This window comes from Panicum virgatum, chromosome 8N (assembly GCF_016808335.1).
Source record: "Panicum virgatum strain AP13 chromosome 8N, P.virgatum_v5, whole genome shotgun sequence".
NCBI lineage: Eukaryota > Viridiplantae > Streptophyta > Magnoliopsida > Poales > Poaceae > Panicum > Panicum virgatum.
Window position 1 is genome coordinate 27,150,069 of NC_053152.1, and position 26,208 is coordinate 27,176,276.

Here is a 26,208-nt window from a genome sequence, read left to right on the forward strand (position 1 = left end):
ATGGTCCATCTTCTCCTTCTACGCCTAGCATCATGCTAAGCATGGGGGAGGATTTTGTGGACAAGAAAGATCTCATGGAGTAAGATAATCACGGTTGCCATAAGATGCTCATGATTCTTCTTCCATGCTTAGCACAATGCTTAAGTATGGGGGAGGCCGTGCTACACTTCATTACGAGCATCGAGAAGGACGGTAATTCTTCCTCAACTCTCTCTTTTTCTAAATGCTTGTACATATATGCCTTCAACCATAGATGCAACCTTTATATATATATCTTAACCTATCACATGGCTTCTAGGAGGACAACCTAGTTTTGTTTTTGTTTTCAATAAGTGTAGGATCACCATAACTTGTGCTCACCACATTGATACATTTTGGCAATGCCTTTTGCTTATGGAAAAATGATGAAAGTTGCTGCTTTGTTTTACCTACGCTATGTTGTATATGACTTGACCATTTGCTCTCAATTAAATGGAATTAAAATGATTAAATACTGGCTCTTTTATTTGTGGAGGTTAAATGACTAAATTCTAAACCCACATATTCTATGTTGCTCTTTGATTTAAGTCTGCCGATGACCTTACACCTTGTGTTGTTTAATTTGAAAACTTAATTCATATGCTATCTACATTTGTGAATCTCTTACAAAGTTCTACCCACCAAAGCCTATACGTACATATTCTTTCATGATAAAACCTTTAGATTGCAAACTTATATTTTGATGAGTTAGATTAAGATTGATTTCTTTGGTACGAGACTAAGAAGCTGGTCATTCTGTTTTTTTTGTGTAATCTTCTTTTTGCTAGCCTATTTATCCATGCATTGTGAGTTTCTACTTCGGAAATTTTACAAACCTCGCTGGATATCCACCCTAAACCAAAAATATCTTTTTGTGATTACCTCTTTGACCACAACCCAATTTGAGTATGAATTATCATTTCGACGGAATCAAAAGAATCAAGGGCACCATATAAAGAAAAGTTTTGGCAGACAAGGCTCCCCGGAGATTCAAGAGGTTCTACGAAGAAGAAGGTGAATTTGAGATACTTACCCTAGCTAGTTGGTTCTCTCACTATTCATACTCGAGGATGAGCATTCGTTCAAGCATGGGGGGATGGCTGGGTAAGTATTCTATGTTATCAAAAGTTCTAAGGAGAAAAAAGTAAGAAAAAAAGAAAGAAAGAGAAAAGTAGAAAAATGATAGAAAAAGAAAAAAAAGAGAAGAATAAAATGCTCCTTAGCTCTTTTTGGCTTCATTAATTTTCCAAGTTACTTTGAAGAACTATTCCATACTCAAATCTTCCAACCATATGCAATCCGATAACGAGAACTTCATTTGTGTCTCGGGATCATCCATTTGCCACTTACACATGTCCACCTATCTAAATGTGTATGTTTCATCTTTCTCCCTCTCCAACATTATTTTCCAATGGCCTTTTTGACTAGTCTCGGTAATTCCATTAGATCTCTCTCTTAGTTTGATAATATTTCAAGTATAATGTTTTGCTAAGATTGTTTTTACCTACCAAGCTCCACATAAGCCTTCCACTTTTATATATGAGTAGAATAGGTTGAAGACAATCTAATGTAGGCTTGAGCGACTTGATGAGATGAGTGTTTCCATGATCTTTTGCAAGAGAACCTCACTTATGTTTGATATGCATTCTTTTGAAAACTCTTCACGATGAAACAAGGTAAAGGTTTGAAGTTCGCTTAAGTTTGAGAGCATTGCATTTATTTATTATTGTGAATTGTTCTTTAATTGCTAGTCTCTCTTCCATAATGAAAAAGTAGTCTGTCACAAGATGAACTTAAATGCTAAATACTTGAGAGAGCAATATGTCTTGTTATGTATGATTAAGTGCAGAGAGGACATTGAGGGGCAACGCTGATTTCTTTATAAGCAAAGCTCCTGGACTTACTCAAGGACGAGCAAGGTTTAAGCATGGGGGGAATGTTGGCGCTCCTTAAGTACCTATTTTATCCCTTGTTTATCCTTGATAATGGCATGAATTTAATATCGAAATCACTAACCGTCCTAACCCCAGCCTAATTATTGGTCATTTTCATGTTTGCACATATATTTTGGACGAACCTCGTTTTTGCAGGTTTTTGGCCTATTTTGGAGCATGAAATGATGAGGCCCGTGATGGAGCGCTAACATGGAGAAAGACGAAGGCCAAAGCCCAAAGGGAGGACCAAAGCCCATGTTGATTCGAAGCCCATTCACGCACATCCATCCTCAAAGAGAGCCCAAAGGACCGAGCCCACAAAGATGAGATCAAGATACTTCGGGATTAAGCAAAGCAAATGAAGATTTAAGGAAGGATTCCCTATCCTATCCTTTCCTCAAAGATATCTCCAAGATAACGACATCCAAAGGGGTGCAATCGTGAAGGACATAAACTCTAGAAGATGCGAGGAGTCTACACGCGAAAGATGAGACCGAGGAGAGCCCGAAAGGGGGTAGGCCGGCCAACCTAGGCCCATGGGGCTGGCCGGCCTAGCCCGTTTCTGAGGCGGTTCGGCCTCTCCTTTGACCGGTGGCTTCCTCGGCTTATAAATAGCTTGCACCTTATTCAACTCACAGCATCCATCCACACAGAACTCGACGAAAACCTAGGGCTAAGACCGGAGGGAGACGACGGCCGCCGCAAGTCTTCGAAGTTGTCTAGGAGATGGCTTAGGCCACCCCTAGCCGCCATGGCGTCCCTGCGTGGTTGTGTCATGGTGGAGTTCATGAGCTAGTTAGAGTCGTCAATGGTGTATACGCGGTGGTGACGATCCAAACGAATCTATTATGTGAGTAATGTCTTCATGTCATCCGATCTATTTAGCAATCATGTCTCTCCTCTTTGATTTCGTTCTTGCCTTGGGTGTGCTTATTCCTAGATCTATTCTCGAGATAGATTGCATGGGGTGTTCTTATAGCTATGGTGGCTAGGAGTTCATACCGGAACTACCCAGGGGGGTTCGACACTAGCGTGCTTCTGGGGGCTTAGTCCCAAAGGGAGTGTCGTGACAGGGCGTGGCCTGAGTAGGGGGGTTCCCGAGGGGTTGGATTCGAGGATTTGGTTTAAAGAGGCTTTGGATGAGATGCATGTTGTGCTTACTCGTTTAGCTATAACTACAACTAGAATGCAAGCGATCGGTTTAGTCATGCCTTCGGTCATGCTTTATCCTTACCGATGTTCATGGATGAGATCAACCTTTGTACATCACTCATATCTATCAAAGGTTTACCCTTTATATGCAATCAATGCTTCATGTTAGGATAGATCCGTTAGATCAGATGGAAAACCTTAGGTAGTTCATTGTCGATCCACGGATTGATAAACCTTGGGGGAATACTCTAAGGGAAAAGCTACCACGATCCGTGCGCTTGCGGTACGTAAATTGCCGCTCTATGGAGCGTCAACAAACTTCTTGGTCTTATTTGCTTGAGGACGGGTCTAAAGGAGTGCTCTGTTGGTAGGGCAGATCCTCTAGCTGTGAGGAAGAGGCGTTGGGATCTTGTGCCTTCCTGAGGTGCACTGTCCGTCCTTGCGGCGTTGCATATATAATCAGGCTAGGGAGGGAGTCCTGATCGGACTTGAGGTCTTTAGCCGAGTTGGACTCGACTTGTTTACTGTACTGGATTAGGTCGTCCAGTTGTTCCTCCGGGTCGGAGGAGTACTCGGATTCGAAGTCGGTTAGCCCACCGATTTTTGAGTATGTATGCTTTGGGTGAGCGAGAAGCGGTATGCCCATCTCTACACGGAGGGCGTTCTCGTTCATCCAGTGTAGCCATGATTGAGTAGGAGTTAGCCCCTCAGGCTCCTTAATCTAGTATTTGTCATAGATTGAGTCGCTGGATTGTTCCGGGGCCTTGGCTTTTTCTTTTTTAAGCTTGGCCAGTTCGAAAAGAGCGTTGGCATGCTTGGTTGGTTTGGCCATGGCGTCCATGAACAGCTCGACATTGTCTGACCACTCTTCAAGATCGTCAAATGGTTCAAAGTTCTTGAGACCGTTCATGAAGCAATCGAAGTCCTGATCGAACTTGGACTCGACTGGTTTCGGAGACCAAATGTGAGTAGGTTTCGGTGAAGGGCTCTGAGGTATCCTGGAGATAGACGGTCCCATCCGAACAAGTTGGGGGTTTGTCTCACCAGCTCCCCCGTAGATTCCTCCTCCCGATTTTTGCTCTTTGTTTTGCAGAGTGCTTTCAGCCACATTAATGCAGTTAGCAAGCTTTGAATTTACCCAATCGATCCCTGAGAGCATGTCGCCCGACCTCTTCTGCGGTGGGTTTAGTGCTTTAGGATTCTGTTGTAGCGCAGATGGGCTGAGAGCGGTTTCTGCAAATTTGATGCAGCCCTCTATCGATCGTGAAACTTGATCCACTCCGGTGAGAAGTTCTGAGTTTTTGATCTTAGAGCGTTTGATTGTCTTCAGATGAGCCAGGTATTTTCCAAGAGTTTTTGGAAAAGTAAGGCTTTTCGGAATCAGAATTTGTGTCGAACTCGACCAAACCAAGAGTTCGGTTTTGAGTTGTCATGTTTCCTGGGTTGTCCGAGTCGAGTTCGGGTGGAACTCTTTTCTCGTCGAGATCCACGGACTCGCGGATGTCGGCGAGTTGGGAGCGGGTTTTCGATTTAGGCGAGCTAGGCGTGACAAGGTGGCTGGAGAAGCCTCCCGTTCCATCAGTCGTGCAAGCCCAGGAACTGAAAATGAAAGTCATGCCTTCTGGCACGCTGTTGGCGTTGCTTGATCCGGCCATCGAATTCGTTGGTGAACTCGCCGAAACCCCTACCTGGCATGCCAGCTGTCGGTGTTTACCGCCAAGCCTGCTCAGGGATACCCTTATCAGTTAATTGAGTTGGCTTAATTATGCTTTTTTCAACACCTAGGGTGTCTCATTTATGTATGTAACATTTTGCATGCCAAAGGGATTAAATCCATCAGAAGCAAGACCCAGCCTAACATTATGAGCATCTGATGCAATACCTATTATACTTGCTATTGACGTGCTTCCACGCCTTCGAGTCAGCAGGGTGCCACACTTTTCCATCATTGACCAATCCTTCCTTATGCCATCTCATTTCTGACAATGTGCTCTCATACATATAAATTCTTTGCAGCCTAGTAGTAAGAGGAAAGTAGTGTAGGATCTTACGTGGCGACCGCTTTTATTATTATTAATTCCATCAGCAACAACATCCGCAGCACCCTTCTCAGCACCATCATTCGGATCTTTCCACCTAGACTCTTTATATATGGGACAATTATCCTGATCTGCATTTTCCTTCATAAATAACACACAATCATTCTCACAAGCATGTATCTTCACATAATCGAAGCCTAGATCTGTTACCACCCTTTGCACTTTATCCATTGTGTCTGGGATACAATGGCCTTTTGGAAGAATGGCTGCGAACAGATTAAATATGGCCTCCAATGCATTGTTAGTAATACCGTACATGCACTTTATCAGAAAAAGTCTCACAATAAAGGAAACTTTAGTAGCCTCTGTGCAATCTGGATACAATTCCTTTTCCGCCTCCATTAATAATTTTTTAAAAAATATTTTTGCATGCTCATTCGGCTCTTCATTACCAGGTTCTTCACTAATTTCCCCACGTGTAGCACCTCTGATGATGGATGAATCATAGTATTAGTGGCAGCACGGTCATCACTTTATTCACCTTCTTCATTGTCAACCCCTAAATCTTGCTCCATCATTGTCTAATCCAAACTTTGGAGCTGCACCTTCATTGTGCACATCTTCTACTAAAACTGTATCATGAGGCACGACGCCGCCTCTTGCATTTATTAGTACATGAGGATCATGACACCTAAAGCTGACGAACTTCGGCCATCATCTATGAAACATCCTGCAAATCCTCTATCACTCAAATGTTTCTCAACCTCAGACTGCACTTCGGATTCAATGCATTGACATCTAGCACATGGGCACACAACAGTTCCACCTCTTGATGTGCCAGCAAATGTCATATTAATGAAGTTACAAAATTTCTCCTTCCACACTGGATTATGTCGAGACAAGCGCATCCAACTTCTATCCTCATTATATATTGAAGACATTATCCTGCATTAATATGCATGACACAAACACATGAAACAATACTGACCACTAACGCTAGCATATGCATATGCATGATATATAGTTTGAGGAAACGCATATATATGCGACATCAAGAAATGTAATATAGGTAAAAAACTTGTTGTCAAGGGGTGCTAGGTGTATGCAGCCCTATGTACCTTGCTGATCAGATCAATGATGATGGTCGTGCGCGTGCCCTTGGAGCAACGATGGCGCATCGCCCTCCCCCTAGGACTGCAGCCCTTGATTGCTTTCTCCCTCACCAACATGGTGTCATGATCGAGATCGACGTCACCCCTCGTCATTTTGAACCCTAACGGGCCGGCGCTCGACTCCACAAACAAAAGCATGCACGCGAGAAGGAGATGGATCCAGTTGTATTTGAGGCTCACCAAAAATAGCTATGTATTGCAACAACACTGAATGTGGCGATAGGGCACATGTTGTTGATACGAACAACATTTTCCTGGCAATAAGCATCTACCGATTGCAATGATATTTAACTTTATTACAACAAAAAAAGGGTGGCAAAATGAGCATGTTGTTGCATCCACTAGTGTCAGAGAATGCAAAATCTTGCTCCCTATTGCAACCCCACCAAATAGTTTTTGCAACCCAATGTTCCCCTTGCATTAGTGTCAAGCAAAAGCAACCACAACCAAATTAGTTACAATAGCACCGAATTATTGCAATGAAATTAATACTAATGCCACGCCAATGCTTCGTTGCAACACCCGCAACCATTTGCCACAAAAATCCAATAAATGGTTGCTATAGCAGTTTTTATAGGAACTAATGGCATACGAATTGCAACAAAAAAATTGCATTGCAATATGACCACATATTACCACCACCATTCGGTTTGGGGGCAATACAACACGCTATTGCACCCAATTTAGTGGCTTGGCAATTGTGACGTGTGGCAATATGGGGAAAACATTGTAGTGAAAATTGTTGCTTGACAAAATCAATGAATTGCTACACTCCATGGGTGTAGGAAGGTGTGACTTTTGTCCAATTAGTTATCCAACTTCTGTCCATCGATATTCAAAGTTCCTAAACAAATTAGGAAGCTGGTAAACACAAATTCGACAAGTACTATATGAAAATCAAAACTAACTGACAAAACTGTAGCTATGTAAACCAACTGAAGGTTCATGATGAGGAGACATACTTCTGGATGATGGAGTGGCTAGATTGGAACCACCGGAGGAGGCCTCCGTCTCGCATGTTGGATGGGCGGACTAGCAGATTTGCGGGGGTAACGATAGGAGGAGAACCGAGATGTCTCCCCCCGAAGGTGCTAAGGACACCAGGACACCTCCCCGGCGTCGTCAATCGGGATCCATTGCCTCCGTCGTCGCTGCTACCCCAAAGTAAGATTGGAGATTTGGAAGACGAACAAGTAACTTGTTAGTGGGGATGACTAGCTAATGAACGAGTAGTGGGATAAAGAACGTGTGAAGGAAATGGGATCTCAATCGTCGATGAGTAGATTAACAACTAGTAAGAATCCGGCATGAATAGAAAATGGCCCATGGTAGGTTTTCTAGTTCATCTAACACAGACATTCACAATAATTAACATTTCAAGTAATTTAAAAAGTAACTATATGTGCCACCAATAGGATTCAAAAAAATTCTATACATTCATGATCATATATACCATTATAATCCAAGTCCTAGGTATGGAAACAAAATTTAATTGTCTAAGTACCAAAAATATAATGAAATGAGCAGTTTGTCAAAAATCCTAGGAACTAACAGTGTTAATGGTCCATAAATGCTAAATCTGACTGTCAAGGCCTGCATAGAACAGTGAAATAACAACACCAAACTAGATGTAGAAGTTTACCTATAACCATTTCCACGAGTTTTAGTGAATCACTGTTTGTAGGAGATCATGTGTGCATACGGAGGAAAACCGTGCTCAAATAAAGCAAAAGGTAGAATTTAGAGCATTTTGTATGAGCACGAGTATCGGAGGGGCCACATCCCAAATTAGAGGTTGTCACACAGATTCAAAGGCCCACAAACACATGGTAGCATCCCTGAAGAAAGGCGGCATGATAGCCAAGTCCAGGGGCCTGCCGACCCCCAAGGTCGCCCAACCTTGGACGGCTTCCTGTCCCACTCAATTTTGGCAGGAAGCTTCCTCACGCAATTGTAAAAGGCGGTTCCTAATGTTTCCATACTTGATTCTGCCTTGAACCAACCTTAGAGGACTATAAAAGGAGGATGAGAGCCCCTCGTTCAATACACAAGAAGAGAGAAGTAGAAGAGCTCCACTCCAAGGTGAAGCCCTATCTCCGTAGTGCTAAGAAATAGTAGAGAGTGAGGGTAGTTTGAGGGAAGTGCCGGCCTGTTGGCACTCATCCCTAACCTTGTACCTTGACTGATGCTTCCTTTCTTGAGTAAGTATTCGCGATCGCCTATAGTGGTGAGTCCCTTGGTTAAGTATGTTTTACTCTTTATTTGCTTGCGGGATTAGCGTCCATCTATGTGACAGGTGTTCTATCATAAGGACTTGAGTCTTTAGACAGAGTATGGTTGGTGCTAAAATAGTAATCGATAGTGTAGACGTGGTTTCTAGGCTTGAGGTTACCTTTGTTTGCATCCCTTCCCAACGGTCTATCGGGGTAGGTGGCAGGTGGTGACAGCTCTATTCGTCCTTCATAGTCTCCCACGTTTGGGTTGGGTGTAGGGCTAATAGCCAGATACTCTTGGCAGACTAGGAGTAAGCCGGTGTCTTGAAGCAAGAAAGTAGTGGTGAAACCTATCTTTTCCTAAACTCTAAAGCCATAGGAATCCTCTCTATCCTCGCCTACCTACCTCTTGTTTGTCCTTAGATGAATCAGTTATAAGGCTAGTATGTACCTCTGTTCCTCGTGGAAATACGAGACCATTGAATACGCACGGGTAAGTACTACAATGGTATCTCCGTACGCTTGCGGATTAGTCTGTGAATGTTAAGAAATACTAACAAGCATTTTTGGTACCGTTGCCAGGGAACGGTTGCTATCTTACCTTCGAACCTTGTTTGTCCTCTTATCCTTCCAAAAAATATCATATCCTTTGATTTGCTTTTCCTCTACCTTCACCCCGGCTACCCAGTAATCCTCGTATCTTTTATTTTCTTTACCTCTACCTTCACCCCTGATACCTAAGAAAGGTTATCCTTTTCAATACCTTTCAACCACACAGTGTGAGTTCTTAGAGCCACAGCCCTCTCCTAAGCCTACCGCAGCTTCTGGCTTTGAACTTCACCCTAGTCACATTGCCTTCAGGAACAACCCTTCTCCGAAACCGAAAATGAAGATCCCAACAATCATTTGCGAGAATTCGAGGAACTGTGTTCCTGTCTGGTTATCCCAGACATAAGATAGGAAACCTTGATGTGGTAGATGTTTCCTTTGTATCTCATAGAGAGGATGGAGCAATGGTACAACCACATCATGTGAAATGATAATGGTGATTGGGGAAAGTTCCGAGATGACTTTTGTCACTCGTTCTTTCCTTTATCCTGTACACCTTCTCCCTGGAGTGACATTCTCATATTTGAGAAATTTGAGAAGCAGTCCCTAGGAGCAGCTTGGGATAGATTTTCACACTTTTTATCAATTAGCCCAAGCATTCCTTTACTCGATGAAGTGTCCTTGCATATCTTATTCACGGATTTAGATATGACCACTGCTGTGGACCTTGACGTCGCTGCTAGAGGTCTTTTGCATATAAAACTCTGATGGAGGCAAAGAAAATTCTGGATCACATCCTAGAAAATCACAGTCCTTCCATGTAGTATCGAAACCCCTCCAAGAGAAAGCCATGTCATGCAATGAGGAGTCTTTAGCCGAACCCAACCCATACCTTCTCCACCCATAGATTTGACTGTTAAGCTCTCACCCGAACCAGGAAGGAGCAGTACTCTTTCCTTCCGAATTCCCTATCGAATTCGATGATTTTGGGAACACCTCGAACCACTCATGGCACAAGAGGGCTACGACACCACCTCTATCTGGTCCTTCCAATCTTTGTGAGATGGCACTCCCTAGAAAGAAACCACCAAAGGAATGGTTAATGGAAGTGAAACTGTCTTCCAGAGCGATTCGGATTTGTTCTCCTTCCATGACCATATCATGTTCAACGAAAGGGAAATGTCATAGAAGACTTTCAGGACCCCACTATCGAGGCTAGTATCATGTCCCTATTTTTGCAGAAACCCTCTTCGGTGACATGCATCTAGCCTCAACCAACAAATTCTTCACAAGTTCCTATATAACTCGGCCGCACTACAAATATACCCATATACAACTATTACTACCTAAAGCAACTCGAGTGGCACAGTGGTCTTATACATCAAGTAGGAAACCCATCCAAGCATGTCACGATCCCTGGCTGTGGGATTGCCTTGCGGGCCACATCCTCTGTCTCCGTGGGCCGGAGGCCCACGCATTTTCCTGACTTCATCGGGCTTCGCTCCTCCCAATTGGTGGCCCCGATCATGTGAAAGGCTTCACTCCGGCTCTTCTCTTCTGCTCTTTGGCTCCTTCCTTCGCTTCTGCATTCATCTGGCGGACCGGTCTCCAACAATGCACGCAAGATTTAGGAGGTGCAGATTATGGTACCCTATAAAAATTTATCCTAGCATTCCATAAAAAAATTATTCTTTAGATATATTGTTCATCAAATGCTGAGAACGTCAGGAAATTGAGCAGCTATGCACAACAGAACTATATAATTTGAGGACGGATATAAATATTCCAACTAATAAATAGTGTCCCGAGCAAGTGTAGGCTCCCGAGAGGGTGGTAGCCTATTGAGTAACTGAAAGATCAAGTGGGAGTCATGCGATGCAGTTGAAAAGGACCTGCGAAAAGAAAAAGGGACAAAATTTCTGGTTGACTGTTCGTTCCTTTACTTCGTCCTCGAGCTAGAAAGATATGACATCTTATAGCCCCATCTCCATGGCGGACGCATTGCATGCTTCCGAAAGCACCACGCAAATTAATCATCGTCAGTAGGTCATCCTTTTTTCCCTTGCACACATATAATCACCGAACCCTACCTAATCGAAGGGGCCTGGACTATATTATTCTGCTGCACTAGCGAATGCGCCAGCCAAGCACAGGTGTGGACACAAGCTGGCCTCTCCAAGCGAAAAGCAGGCGTCAGAGCAAGGTCACATTCTCGTAATTGATCACAACAACTAATCATGAAGCCACAAACCATACTAAATGTTTATATTCCAATCTGAGAATTAGAAAACAATAAAATAAGCGAAAAGGACGATAGTGCATGAAACCCAATAATCAATCATCAATAATAAATCGGCATCTTCTGTGATATATGATCATCAATATCTCTTTCGTTCTTATGATGACCCACCAAACCAATATGTTACTTACAGTTCATGTCTTTTGCATTTCGTAGCTCGGAGCCAGCAACGAGCGAGCAGTCGTTACACGGTTGGACAATACAGTTCGTCAGTACCCTGTCAGATGCATGTGTCCGAACGAACCGAGGTGCGTGCTATGCACTGAGGGAGCCGCACTCCGTGACTCAAAAGTGGGCACCGTCCGATGCAGACTGCACGGTTTTTCCCAACCACCCACAACCCCATGTCCCCGTCGCCTCTCAAGCACAGTCCGTCCAAGCGACTAAGGCAATTATCGGTGGCGGTTTCATGATACTATTATTAATTAGACTGCCACATCAGCTTTTTTATAAAATAAAACTATCATTAAACCGCCACTCTCAGTATACATTTTCATTGTACATTTTCATAGGCAGAATGCAATATTTAATGTGTGCATTATGTTGTAATCAAATGTGCCATGAGAACTATGTAGCCTTTTTTGCAATTGTTTCTAAACTATGTATTTAGTCTAGTAGAGCATGATAAATAAATATTATTGTATCAAAAACATGTTTCGACTCACTTCATATCTACACAATCTTAATAACTTTCGATGCAAATGTGCTCCACCAAATCCTTCTTAATTTGTATATGAGCTCAACGATCTCGAATATCTTCTTCTTTTTGTAGCACCCTTTCAAATGGAATATAGGGTGTCTTCGGCGAGGATTTTGAACCTGCTTTTATTGGATATGTGTCGAATATGTGTATAATTCAATTACAATTGGAGTTGAGGTGTAATTTTGGTAGGTTAGGGATAGAGTTTGGGTCGTACTTTGTATCCCTAGGGTCCATAAATATAAGGGCACTACCGTGTAACCGAGAGATGACTTGGCGGCTGGTGTGGGCGGCAGCGTTGCCACGGTGGTGCCCGGGTGCCGGTGTAGCTGATGTTTATGAGGAGGAGCGCTCGTAGTCATGCCCTGAGGATGTAGGCACATCGCCGAACCTCATTAAAAAACATCATGCCTCAGTGTCATTCTTGTTCGTGCGATCTTGTGATTTGTTTTTCTGTTCTTGGGATTATCGCTTCCGCGCTATTATTCTAACAAGTGGTACCAGAGCCAGATCTAGGAAAAAGATCCACGGGCTGTGGCAGATGAGACTGAAGGACCTGTTGGCTCAGCGAGAAGAAGCCGGCAAAGGTGGATGATGATAAGTGGGAGGAGAGATGCAGGCACAAGCATGTGCTACTTTAAAATTGTGCCTCTCATATCAGATCATGTACCATGTCATGGATAAGACATCACCGAAGGAAATTTGGGACAAAAATTGGAAGAGCAGTTTATGTCAAAGATATTGACCTTGAAGCTGTACCTGAAGCAGAAATTGTTTGGGTTGAAGATGCAGGAGGGGTCAGATCTTGCAGAGCATATTAATGTCTTCAATCAATTAATTGCTGATTTTGGGAAGGTCGATGTAAAGATTGATGATGAAGACAGGGCTATTATTCTGTTGTGCTCGTTTCCGGGGTCTTATGAGCACTTGGTTACTACACTGACATATGGCAAGGAGGATGTTAAGGTGGATGAAATTGTTACTGCTTTACTCGGTCATGAGTAAAGGAGGAAGAACAATTTATCTGAAGATTCTTCTGGAGGTGCTTTTGTAGTCATGGGTGATCACAATGGTGAAGATAAGAAGGGCAACAGGAAGAAGAAGGGTCTGCAGTGCTATAAGTGCAAGGGATGAGGACATAAAAAGGCTGAGTGTCAGGAACTGAAGAAGGGCGTAGGAACCGCAAGTGTGGTAATTCCCAAGAAGCAGGATGACTAGGGATGGCAATTGCTCCCGCGGATGCAGGCACCCGCGGATTTTGGACCCGACGGCTGCGAGTGTGGGTCCAAATTTTGACCCACGGGTGCACCCGCACCCGCACCCGCAATGTGCGGGTGCAGGTTCAGGATTTCACCCGCGGGTGAATTCGCACCCGCACCATATCTATAAATCCAGCTCGATTCAACACTGTTTATCATATAAATACATGGAAACTCTGGCTCATTCTAATTGTTGTGCTGCTGAATTAGGATTTGTCATAGCGGAGACTTTCGAACTTATGGATTATTGCTTTGTTGCTAGCTGAAATCAGCTGTTTGTCTATTCAAATTATGAAGCTGTCTATTTCTATAGTATATCTTGCCAAATCCGCAGGCACCCGAAACCCTCCAGAAACCCGGCGGGTGCGGATGCGGGTGCAAAAACCCACTCGCGGATTTGTTGAGGGCGGGTTTCTCCTGGCCCTGCGGGTTTCGCTGTGGATGGGTTTTTGCCGCACCCGCACCCGAATCCTCGGGTGCCATCCCTAGATGACTCGGATATCGATGGTGAAATTCTCACAACATCAAGTGAAAAATCTTGTGAAGCATGGTTGTTGGATTCAGCTAGCTCATTCCATGCAACACCAAAGGAGGAGTGGTTCTCGTTATACATTGAGAAGAATGGTGGTCTTGCTAACTTGAGAGATGATTGGGGTTATAGTATCATAGGAGTGGGTGATATCAAATTCAAGATGTGTGATGGACGTGAGATGCTACTTAAGGGTGCGAAGCATGTGCCGGGGCTACGGAGGAACCTGATTTCGCTTGGGTTATTGCATGATGAAGGATGGCTGTATCAGGCGGCGCCTGGTAAGAAAACCTTGAGAATCATGCGGGAAGGCAAGACAGTCATGGTTGGTGAGAAGTCAAGTGCACACCAATACAAGCTAATGGGAAGCATTTTTTATAGAAAAACTCTAAGGGAAGCCCTCAGAGCATAAAGCTGCAGTATCTAGGATTTGAACTCTAGGTGGGAGGACTCCAACGAATGGCCTTTGCCACTGCGCTGTGAACCCCTTCGCGATGGGAAGTGTTGTTGAAGGTGGAGTCATGGATGGCATTGCAACAGTGGTGGTGTTATGTCCGAAGGTCGACAAGGCGGCAGAATCGACCTCGTCGGGCTGTTCTAAGTGAGCAGCAAAGGAAGACAACTCAATTTCGGTACACGGAGGTTCGAGCATGGACGGCTTCAAGGTGGCGTGCATATTCGTCAAGGTGGAGTTTGTTTGATATGTGTAGAATATGTGTACAGTTCAGTTACAATTGGAGTTGAGTTGTAATTTTGGTAGGTTAGTGATAGAGTTTGGGTCGTACTTTGTGTCTCTAGGGTCCATAAATATGAGGGAACTACCGTGTAACCAAGAGATAACTTGGCGGCTGGTGTGGGCGGCGGCGTTACCTCGGTGGTGCCCGAATGCCGGTGTAGCTGCTGTTTATGGGGAGGAGCACTCGTAGTCATGCCCCGAGGATGTAGGCACATCGTCGAACCTCGTTAAAAACATTGTGTCTTAGTGTCTCTGTGATCTTGTGATTTGTTTTTCTATTCTTGGGATTATCGCTTCCGCGCTATTATTCTAACAGCTTTTGCTTTTGCAAAAGCCAAAAGCCAACCAAAGGGCTCAAAAGCCACAACTCTTTCTGCCCAAAAGCTTATTTTTCTCTAGTACAAAGTGAAAGCACATCCACCCCCTACTTTCAGTTGCTTTTGGGTCAAATATTTAACCACCTGCCATTGGTTATGATGCATATCGGTTAGTGTTCTTTCTTTTCCATTGCCACTTGCGACCCTTGGTGCCTGCTCCCCAGCGCCGCTCGGCCTGCACCACCGCAAGCTAGCCCCGCCACAAGGCCACTCCGCTCCGCCATGCCCCCCCCGCTGCCACCACGAGACCGCCCCGCCGCCACAAGCTCGACCTGCGAGCTCCGCCGCCGGGGCGGGTTCCGCCCGAGTGCGAGCTCTGCCACACCGCGCGTGAGCTGCTGCCGCTGCCAGGCTCCACCCCGAGGACGAGCTCCGCTGCACGACGGCAACCGCCATGGGCTCCGTCCCCAGGGGAGAGATCCGCCGCACGTGAGCTGCTGCCGCTGTCGGGCTCCGCCCGGAGGGTGAGCTCCGCTGCACGCCGGCCACCGCCATCGGCTCCGCCACTAGGGGCGAGATCCGTTGCGGGCACCGCTGCACACAAGCTGCTGCCGCCGCCGGGCTCTGCCCCGAGGGTGAGCTCTGCTGCACACCGGCGATAACCATGGGCTCCGACCCTAGGGGCGAGATCAGCCGCGGGCATTGCCGGTGCGAGCCTCCCGGCGATGTTCTCCTCCATGCGCTCGGGAAGATGGAGATGCTGACAAGAGGGACCCGTTTGTTGGTGAGAGGGGTAGAGAGTTGAGTGATAGGGCTGTGTATGACACGTGGGTCAGGTTAACAGCTTTCTCAAAAGCCACAGCTACCCAACCAAACGGTCTTTTGCTTTTCCCACAGCTATTTTTCCATAGCCCACATCTCACAACAACTTTTCCAATAGCCACAACTCAACCACACCCACCCATAGTCTTCCGGGGAGAATTCTGGTTCTTGCACGGTCAGTGTACTAGAGACTTCATTTAGATCAAGATTCTCTTCATTGTCCTCTCCTTTTTTTTCATGCAAGCTAGCACCACTTTCTCAAGTTGACCACGACCGTATTGGCGAGCTGGCTTTTTTCAAGACACTCCATCGACGACGCAATACGTCAAATGCACATTCTATATCCTTTCTCTTCCCTTATTGTTCCTGTGCATATAACTTGTCCTTGTCAGAGATAAGTATGGATATTGACTTCACAAAAGCAGCCCATTCCGGGTATATCCCATCCGCAAGATAGTAACCTGTATTATATTTGTTCCCATTAACCATGTATTGTACTCTTGGAGCTTGCCCCTTTGATTCTTTAATAAATAGATGGGACTGGTGCAGGGTATTTATATCATTGTAGAACCTGCAACTCTGAAGAATGTATGCCAAATCCAAAGATCATGTGAAGCCACGGCCTCAAGAATTATTGTCGTGACTTTCTGATCACCCCGAGTGAATTGGCCCTTCCATGTAGTTGGACATCTCTTCCATTGCCAATGCATAAAATCCATAATGCCAAACATACCAGGAAAACCTCGTCTCTCTCCAATCTTGAGTAGCTAGACGCTCAACATCTTCCATAGTGGGGCGTCTCTAATATCGTTCACCAAATACAGCTATAACACCCTCAACAAAATACTTCATCGCCTCCATTGAAGTCGTCTCGCCAATCTTTAAAGTCTCATCACCTAGAGATCTCAAGTTGTGCCTCTGTCACTTTTTCACGCTCTTCCGTAACTTCAATAATTTTATCTATATTTTATCCAAGCATTTCAATACCATCCATAATATGTTCTGCCTTCCTCTTCCCTCTGCGTCCTGCCTTGGCCGCTTCCCTCCCAATAGGACATTATTCAGCTATGTCATGAACATCTATGGCTTGGCTGCTTTTTTTGCTTTATCTTTCTCTAATTGAGGAACAAATGTGCACCATTTCGGTCATCTTTTAGAATCTTCCACCAGTGGATCAATGTGAAAGGTTTTTTCATATTTTCCCTCCTACCTCTTTTGTGGTTCATCCTTCCATTGGTCATCGAAGTATCCACTCTTATTCATTTTACAAACTGAAGTCCACAATAGCTATTGAATTCCTTTATCATTTTGCTTAGGTGTGTCCAATGGATCTTTAGACTGTTGATATCCCCATAATGATCTCGTTGGTTGTTCGTTGAACTCCTTATTAGTGACTTGAAACAGGGGTGGCGGATCTAGAACAGGGGCGGTGGCTCCAACTGCAGGGAAGGGGAAGGATGGTGGGGAGGCCGATTGGCTTTGGCACGAGCTGCAATGATTTGGCGCACGAGGTCCAAGCGGTAGCGTGGGAAGAGGGAGCACAGCCACCCAGCGCGAAAGGCATCCTCCATGAAACATCTTGATGCGTTTCGTCGACTTGGAAATATATCCGGAGTCGTTCGGTGGGGAAGAAACAGTTCCCTCCTCTCTCCTATTAATTTGCTTACCATGTTAGGTTTTTTCTGAGGTGTTCATCTAATTAATGCAATGAAATCTCCATAAAATGCCCACTCAGACTGACCGAGCAAAGTGGTTACCAATGGAAGCAAAGGAGCACTACACGCACCGGCGCACATAGAATGAGCGAGGTCTCGGACAGAGAGCTGGCACAGAAATTAATAAGCTAATAAGCCAGCCATGCATTATGTATGCCGGTATGGGGGGCACGAAGGGGGTTGGTCAACTCAAAAGTGCTGTTACCGTGCACATTCAGTGTTCTACTATAATCTATATTGATCGGGGCTCATCAATCGTTGTCCCGAGGTCTCCACTTTGAGTCTCTTTCACGAATCTGCCTGCATCGTCATCCGTCAGTCGAAGTCGTGCCTGCTTCGTGTGTATGTCGGTCGTACTCATTCACTAGTACGTGGCAGAGACAAGTCCTGGACCGCAATTCTCTTGCGTGCATGCGTACAACATCTCCTTTCTGTAGCGGTGTATGCGATCTAGAAAGTAAATAGTGTGATTAGCTGGTTGCTCTGAAAAGGTTTGTTTGCCAGTTGGCTTGCCCGTTATGGTGCAAGATTGCAGGTTCCTTGTCTGCAGCGATAAGTTCAATACCCATGCCCTGCAATTGATTCTCGTCACCTACCTGAATTTATCTACGCAAAATCTGATGTGGGGGATCCCAATGCAATAAAAAGGAGCTTTGCACTGCATAGACATTGTTCGGATGGAGGACTAATGTTTAGGCCAATGTTTATTATTAATAAGCTAAATATGGACTAATTCTGAAGTAATCAAGGCTAATGGATTCTAAGTACCAACCAGCCATTATCGATGCAATTAGATTAATAATTAGTCAATATTTAGTCCGAGCCAAATTCAAAGACTAAAAACTAGTCCACAAATCCAAACAGAACCTTAGGCCAATATAAACTTTCCAACAAATCGCTGTCCAGTAAGCCGAGGTGATGAGTCATCGTGAAGTGGATTCTTAACACTTAAGAATAAAGGAATGCAGAAAGGCCAACTAACCCTCCAAAGTGCCACCCAACATACCCATGTGACGCTGCTGCATCCATCCATCCATCTCCCTCTCTCTCATCAGGGTGCAGGATCCAATGGATGTCGCCTTTTCCGAAATCATCTCGACCGCTTTGGTGCTCTAAACTCTGAGCTAACATTGAATATCCGGGCTGCTGCCCATGAGAAAGTTAATCCCCTCCTGTCACACAAAAAGTAGTATATCGATGCGCACATTCCACTACTACAAAAACAATTTTTAGGGGCGGATAAAAATATATTTTAAGGGGCGGATGAGTCATCCGCCCCTAGTTTTCGCAGCTAAAAATAGCTATTTGCAGGGACGGGTATGTTACCTGCCACTAAAAATATATTTGCAGGGGCGGATCACCCCCTCACCCGCCCCTACAAACCCATTTCTAGGGGCGGGTAACGCTCCTGCCCGTCTCTAGAAATAGATTTGTAGGGACGGGTGAGGGGGTCACCCGCCCCTACAAACAGAATAAAAAAATTAAAAAAAGCGGTTCTCAGGCCGCGCGTGTGCCGCCGATGCGTCAGGCGCCCGCAGCAGGCCGCCTCCGCGCCACCGTCCGCGTGCGCCGCCGCCCACCGTGTCCACACCGCCACTGCCCGCCGCGGCCGCGTGCGCCGCACGTCGACGCTGCGGCCCGCCTGCCGCACACGCCACTGCCTGTAGCGCATGCACGCCACCGCCTATAGCGCACGCCCGCCCGCAGCGCGCGCCGTCACAGCCGCGCCGAGGGCCGGCCGCCGCGCGCCGCGCCGAGGGCTGCCGGCCAGATCCGCCACCGCGCGCCGTCCAAGGGCCGCCGGCCGGGGTCGCCGCGACGAGGGTCGGCCGCCGCGCGCCGCGCTGAGGACCGCCGGCCAAATCTGCCGCCGGCCGCCGCGCGCCTCGCCGAGGGCCGCCTGCCGTGCGCCGCAGATCCGGTGCCGCCGCCGCACCACGCCCAGGCCGCAGGCGTCCAGGGCGGCGCCGCCGCCTTGCTTCCACGATGCCGCCGCTGCCCAGAGTACCTGCGCATCTAGGGCGGCTGCTGCTCCGCCTAGTCCCACAGCGCGTCCAGCGCAAAGGCCAAGCATGGCCCGCACGCGGCCATGGCCTGCAGGGAAGGAAGGGGAAGGGAGGAGATGTGCGTGGCGGGTGGGAGAAAGAGAAAGAAAGAGAGAGAGGGAGGATAGTTGGTGTGAGGCGGAAGAGAAGAGATAAGCAAGAGAGGGCCAGCACTCCCGCAGGGAGGGGGAGGGGTGGGCCCATCGATCCTCGTCGAACTCAGTCCAGCCAATGGTTTGACAGATCGCACCACCTGCTATGTTTCCGCCTCCATTTCTAGGGGCAGGTTTGGGGATGACCTACCCCTAAAAATGCTATTTGTAGGGGCGGACGAGGGGGTGACTCGCCCCTATAAATGTATTTTTAGGGGCGGGTCTGTTGCTATAGTAACCCTGCATCATTTGTAGAAACGAGTGAAATTTTGGTCCGTTGCTAAAAAAATGGAGGTGTTCCTACAAATCGTTTTTGTAGTAGTGCTCCATACATACTTGGCAATCACTTCTAACCCAAGTATATCACGACATCTACAAAGCATCCGCCAATCCTAATTTCGTTGTACTTTCTAGAAGTTATTTTGGACGACCACACTGTGATCCTCCAAAAAGGAGAAAAGTAACAATTTCCTTTCCATTAAACTTTACAAAGTTAAATCCAAATGCGTCAATAATTTGAATGCGAATTTCTCCAAGAAAACCTACAAAGTCATTCATGGATCCTATATAAGCGTGCCCCCTCACCACATATTTCCTCCCCCACTACTAGCTAGGTCCACACTCGTGCCACACACAGCTAGGAGCGCCCAGACTCGTAGCATTGCCAGCGTTGCGTTTATTACTAGGTTCTCCTTGTGGAGCCAGAGGCTGCGAGAACAAAGACCAAAGCTGCTTCTGCTGCCACTGTAAAAGAGAGAGACAAGTATAGGTTTTCGCCTTAATAGAAAGATTAGTTTGCTTGGAGCACTCTCTTTGCTTAGGGGCAAGAATTAAGTCAGTGGGTGAATCGATCGGGCTGCATGCGTGAATGCATGTGCTTGGGAATCCACGAGACCCTATTATATTCCGGCTGGGCACACTGATTGCCGCAGGCAGGATCTAGCTACCTATTATATCTCCCTTCACCGTTTGTGTAGTGTAGTGCTGGTATAAGAGAGGAGCAGCGCCTGCCCATTGGTCATATAGACTCTCCTGCTCGAGGGAGATCGAGGCGTTCATCCTCGATTGATTTATTCTATTTATCGGCCAAATATTAGCTACTCAGTATCTCCCTCCGAACTTTGAGTCACATACCACTACCAGAGTTCACAATTCTTCAGCTCGATCACCATGGGAGAGGAAGTTAAGAAGGTAAATACAAATACCACAATGAATATTGCGCAACTATTTTCAAATTATGCATATCATGAGCTTGGTTTGTTGGTTGTTTGATCCGTGAGAACTTATGGATTCTGTGTACTTGCAGGTGGAGGAGCACAAGAAGGAAGAAGCACCAGTGGTTGTTCCGGAAGCAATGAAGAAGGACGAGGCAGCTGACGCAGAAGGTGAGGAGAAGAAGAAAGAAGAGGCAGCAACCAAGGAGCTACCCCCGCCACCTGCCCCTTGCATCCTCGGCATCAACTTGCATTGCACCGGTTGTGCCAACAAGATCAGGAGATGCATCCTCAGATGCAAAGGTAACTAACCTTTTTCATTTTCGTAGTGATAACTTTTCTCCGTTTTGTTCTGCCCTGGGCAGTTGATCACGATTAATAAATAGACTAACTAAAAATCTTCTGCATCCGGCAAGATTCAAGAAAGCTGATACCTAGATGCTGATATGTAGGAGTGGAAGGCGTGGAGGTGGACATGGCACAGAACCAGGTGACAGTGAAGGGCATTGTGGATCCGCAGGGCATCTGCGGGCGCCTCCGCAAGAGGACCATGCGCAATGCCACCGTCATCTCCCCGCCGCCACCGCCTCCTCCAACAGATAACGACGCAGCAGCCACCGTTAAGGAGGAACCAGTCGTCGTCCATTCGCAGGTGAGCGAGGTCACGACGATGGAGCTCCACGTCAACATGCACTGCGAGGCCTGCGCGCAGCAACTGCAGAAGAAGATCCTCAAGATGAGAGGCGTGCAGAGCGTAGATGCCAACTCCGGTGCCGGCAAGCTCACTGTCACCGGCGCAATGTCAGCTGACAAGCTCGTCCAGTACATCCACCGCCGCACCGGCAAGCTAGCCAGCGTCGTGCCCCCGCCACCGCCTCCCGAGCCCCCAAAGGAGGAGGAGCCCAAGAAGGAGGAAGGCGAGAAGAAGCCCCAGGAACCGCCTGCAGAGGGTGCCGACAAGGAGAATCAGGACAAACCGCCAACGGAAGACGCCACCCAGAAGAAAGAGGCCGAGGGACAAAACAAAGAAGAGGAGGCCGCCAAGTCTGAAGATGGCACTGAAAAGAAGGAAGGGGGTGGTGACGAGGAGAAGGCCAAGCCTGACCTGCTTGCCGTGGACGGTTTTCCGCCGGAGGAGATGATGAAGCGGATGATGTACTGGCCATACCCTCAAAAACACTACTACAACCCTCATGTGGACGAGGAGGCTATGATGGCTAGAAGGATGGCCTCGGGGCACCCCTACTGCACGCCCACGATACAGTGGACGCCTCCACCCGCGCCCGTGGCTCCTCCAATGATGTACCCGTACTACAACTATGGCATGGTGGAGCCGCCAGCCCCGGCACCGCAGTACTTCAGCGACGAGAACCCCAACGCGTGTGTCATCTCGTAGCTCCATGGATGACAATAGAAGCAATGATTATCGATAGCGGCCCGGCATCTCGATTGTATACTAGTATAATTAGCTACTACAATAGCTTGAATGGAGGCCAGCCCTGGCTTACGGTCCAGATATTCATCTTCCCATGATATATATGTAGTATATGGTATGACTATATGCGATCGCGACAATTTATTGGCGCTCAGAACTAATCTATGTGTGGCACATGTTGCACATATAAATGAATTAATAAACTGGAAGTTTTTTTCTTGTCCTTGCAAAAGAGAAGAAACGGCAAAAGGGCCTTCGGGAACCCGGACAGAGCAAGGCACGTCACAGCATAGCATGCTTGCCAAGGGATAATGATGCGATTGTCAATCAGATGGTTCTGACAAAAGCAGGGAAAATGTACTGCAGTTCATACAAAGACCACCAACCACATGGCACCAAAGAAGAAAAGAGCTAGCATAAGTCAGGACTCAGAATAATTAATAGTAATGGTTTTATTTATTAATTTTTTAAATAATCTCTATCTCCACATTATTTCTAAAGGAAACAATGATTGTGAAATCTAGATAAATCAATTGGAATCCTAAACGGAACACTTGTAAATCAATCGGCATACAAATCACTCGAAATGTCAATCGGAACCGGGACAATTAATGTCTTATGCGGTCATCATATGGCATGTACAAGTAGTGAAAGAGCACAAAATTGATGGTCTCATATAGGTATTGGTAAAATTTATATTACCTTTAGCAACATACGAACACAGTGGTAGTAAATCAAAATATTGAACGAACCAAACTGAAAATGAAATTATCAGACTTGCGATCAACAACACTTGCGTACGCATGCTTCTCTGCTTTGTGTTATCCACATCCAGTCATGTATAGTAAAAATAATAAACGAACACAATACAGTACTTGAGACTTGTATCCCTAATAGCTTGTGTGACCAATATGACAGTAAATGCGTGAGAAGTGAGTCTCTCAGAGGACTCAAGCACTTGAAATTTGGTGACGGAATGATTTGTACATTTTATTTATATGTAAGAGCAGGGAGGCCCTTTCTGAAATAAATAAATTTTACAGGAAATTAAATTTGTACAGGTACACAAGGTACACAAGGCCGTAGACCCAAGCAGAAACCCTGATGGAAAATGTTAATAAGAGAAATTATAACACCTTTTTTAGAATGGTTGGAGAAAAATGGACGGCTCATGTCGCTCGATCCAACGGCTGGAAAACTAGATGCACCAAGAGACACCGAAAACAGAGGCACCCGGTCCCGGCGCATACTAAATGGTGGGCCATATGCACCGGGTGCATACCGAAGTAGTGGGCCTCCCACCGATGGAGATGAGCTGGGATAATTGTCTTTCTGATTTTTTTTATTTGATCAAAGGGTACAATGGTAAATCAACAATTGTGTGAATAACATTTTGAGTAGTATAGTTTAGTATTGAATAGTTGTTCTAGTAAAGTTTGATTGAATGGTTGATTTAATATAGGTTTAGCCCACTAGGGTTGAACCCTACGTTGGTCCTAGGGTTCCCGGCGGACCTAGAGTTTCTCCCAGTGAGGGAGGCGCAGTCCAGTGATGGAGGGAGGGAGGCTGCGGCCATGGCGTCATCAAGCTCACCCTCGTCACGGTGGTCCACATCGTCATCTAGAGGAAGAGGAGGCAAGGAGTGGAGAGGTTTAGAGCGCCGGTGCCGTACCGAGTAGGTCCTTATGACTACTCCCCGGCGGTGAACTGCCGCTGCAAAAGGAAGGCACCTTGCTAGACATCAAGGAGCGACGTCAATCCGGGCCAGAGGTACTACAAATGCCCTTCAGGATTGGTAAGCATTTCTTTAGATTTTTGCCTTGGATTGGTCTGCTCTACGATTGATTTTTTGATTTCCTGTGCAATTAATTTGAGTGTAGAAACTCGGGGATTAATTTGAGCACCTCACAGCCTCGAAGCAACCGAAGTACTTGGAAGACTACTCGAAGCATTCGATTGAAGACTCAGAAGCACTCGATGAGATGTTCAGAGCACTCGAAGCGCTCGAAGACGCCTTCAGAAGTACTCGACGCCTGCAGGACTCGGCTATGAAGAGCTCAGGGGCTTGTCAGACCCGGGGCAGCGGGACTGCTCACAGGCATAGAATATTCTGGAGTAATGGATAGCTCATGGATGTACCTTACTTCTTTTGTAACTATCCGAATAGGCGTAGAACTAGCTGCAGTACAAGAAAACTACCCGACTATGTTGTAGTAGGACTCCAACTGTACTCGGCTAGGACTTTCCATGTAACCCTGACCCCCCGGATATATAAGGGCGGGTAGGGACCCCCTCAAAAGATCAACACCTAAGGCAATACAAACACCACACATGACGTAGGGTATTACGCAACTCGCGGCCCGAATCTGTCTAAATCTTTGTGTTCCTTGCACCATCGAGTTCCAGAGCCGTCGATCCCTACCTACAAACCCTACTGCTAAAGGTATCCCTGAGCAGGCTTGGCGGTAAACACCGACAGCTGGCGCGCCCGGTAGGGGACTCGGCGAGTTCATTGGCGAATTCGATGGCGTCCTTCGACTTCACCGACATGGTGCCGAGCAAGGCGCGATCTTCGTCTTCGGCTCGCAACTCTACGTCGCGACGGCACAACTTCTGTCGGCGACTCAACATCACAAAGCCGGAGACATCTACATCAACTTCTCGCCGCCCAATTGAGGATCTCAGCGAGATTCAAAACTTTTCAAATCGTAGAAGGCGGGCGAACGCGGATCTGGGCTGTGCCCGATCTCTGTCTCGCTCACCGATGGCGTGCTCGGGGCGGACTCTGTCCCATAAGCACCACCTTCGCCGAAGCTCAGACCGATCCTGTCGTGCCACAACCAGGGTCGATTTCCAACTCGATGGACTTTCCATCCGAGTTGATGGGCAATGCGACTCTTATACGGTTTCGATCTGCCCGGGGTCCAAGATTACGAAGTCAAGTCGGATTCAACTATCCCATCTACAAAAGCTGCCCTCCGTGGTCCAGAAATCGAAGCAAAGCTCCACGTGCGCCGTGCGGAGCTAGTGGAACGATGGAGCAGAGCATCAGTCCACTCCACATGCCTGTGCAAAAAAATTGCCCGTCACGAGAGGCGACGGGAGCACAACATCAGCATCTTACCAGGCCAGAGGAAGCACCGAACGAGAGTCCGGGCACTGCCCGACTATAGCTCTCGTCCGCTCAGCTGACCCCAAAGGTGGAACCAACACTGGTCCTTTTCTGTTTTCTAGTCGAAGCTGCTACATCTTCTTTATTCGGAGTTCAAGCAGAAGAGGCAAGATGAAGCGAGTCTTCCATATCTACAAGAAAACTGCCCACTGCGATCCCTTTTTCTGGAAGCTAGCTGGCTCTCGAATCGAGGCAAAGACCAGCGGGAGGAGCCAAATTAAAGCACGATGATGATGCAGAACATTGGGCTACTGCCCAGGCATGCGCGGGTGCAAACTCAATTTATTCTAAGCTCTCTACATGCACACAAGAGAAGCTACCAGGAAGACTTCAAGAAGACCTTCGCTACCAGAAAGACTTCAAAAAGACCTCCGCAGGCCGCAGCTTGCAAAACAATTTTGTTGGACTTCTGCTACGTGCACACCAAGGAAGCTACCAACAAAATTAAGTTAACACCACTTCAACTTCGCGAAGATGCTCGGCAACCTATTGCTGACTACTCCAGCCCCATGAGAGTACTCGGTGATCATCCGGCGATCAATTCGACCTCACCCTGCGTTATCGACTTGTCGTCGACTACTTCAACTACTCAGTGGCGTATCGACGATAACTCTCAGCACGGCCAGTGTTTACTAATCACCGACTAGTACTATGTGTGTCTACTGATGGCGCGTTGCGTCCACACTCAGTACGGCTAGTGTTTACTAGTCATCGACTAGTACTATTTGTGCCTACT

The 26,208-nt window shown here is 46.6% G+C and overlaps 1 protein-coding gene across 1 annotated transcript; it reads left to right on the forward strand.

Annotated features, from left to right (window-relative positions):
* The first annotated feature begins 20,239 nt into the window (after positions 1–20,239).
* On the forward strand, positions 20,240–22,426 carry LOC120686366 (heavy metal-associated isoprenylated plant protein 9-like). The gene is made up of 3 exons (XM_039968566.1): positions 20,240–20,842; positions 20,958–21,168; positions 21,318–22,426. The coding sequence occupies exons 1-3, from the start codon at positions 20,822–20,824 to the stop codon at positions 22,259–22,261; spliced, it is 1,176 nt and encodes a 391-aa protein (XP_039824500.1). The 5' UTR covers positions 20,240–20,821; the 3' UTR covers positions 22,262–22,426.
* The last annotated feature ends 3,782 nt before the right edge of the window (positions 22,427–26,208 follow it).

Excerpts from the sequence above, each read along its gene's own strand:
- LOC120686366 (XM_039968566.1), top strand. The coding sequence starts at position 20,822 with ATGGGAGAGGAAGTTAAGAAG. Across the intron at positions 20,843-20,957 it reads TGGGAGAGGAAGTTAAGAAG|GTGGAGGAGCACAAGAAGGA; the intron begins GTAAATACAAAT and ends GTGTACTTGCAG. Across the intron at positions 21,169-21,317 it reads ATGCATCCTCAGATGCAAAG|GAGTGGAAGGCGTGGAGGTG; the intron begins GTAACTAACCTT and ends GCTGATATGTAG.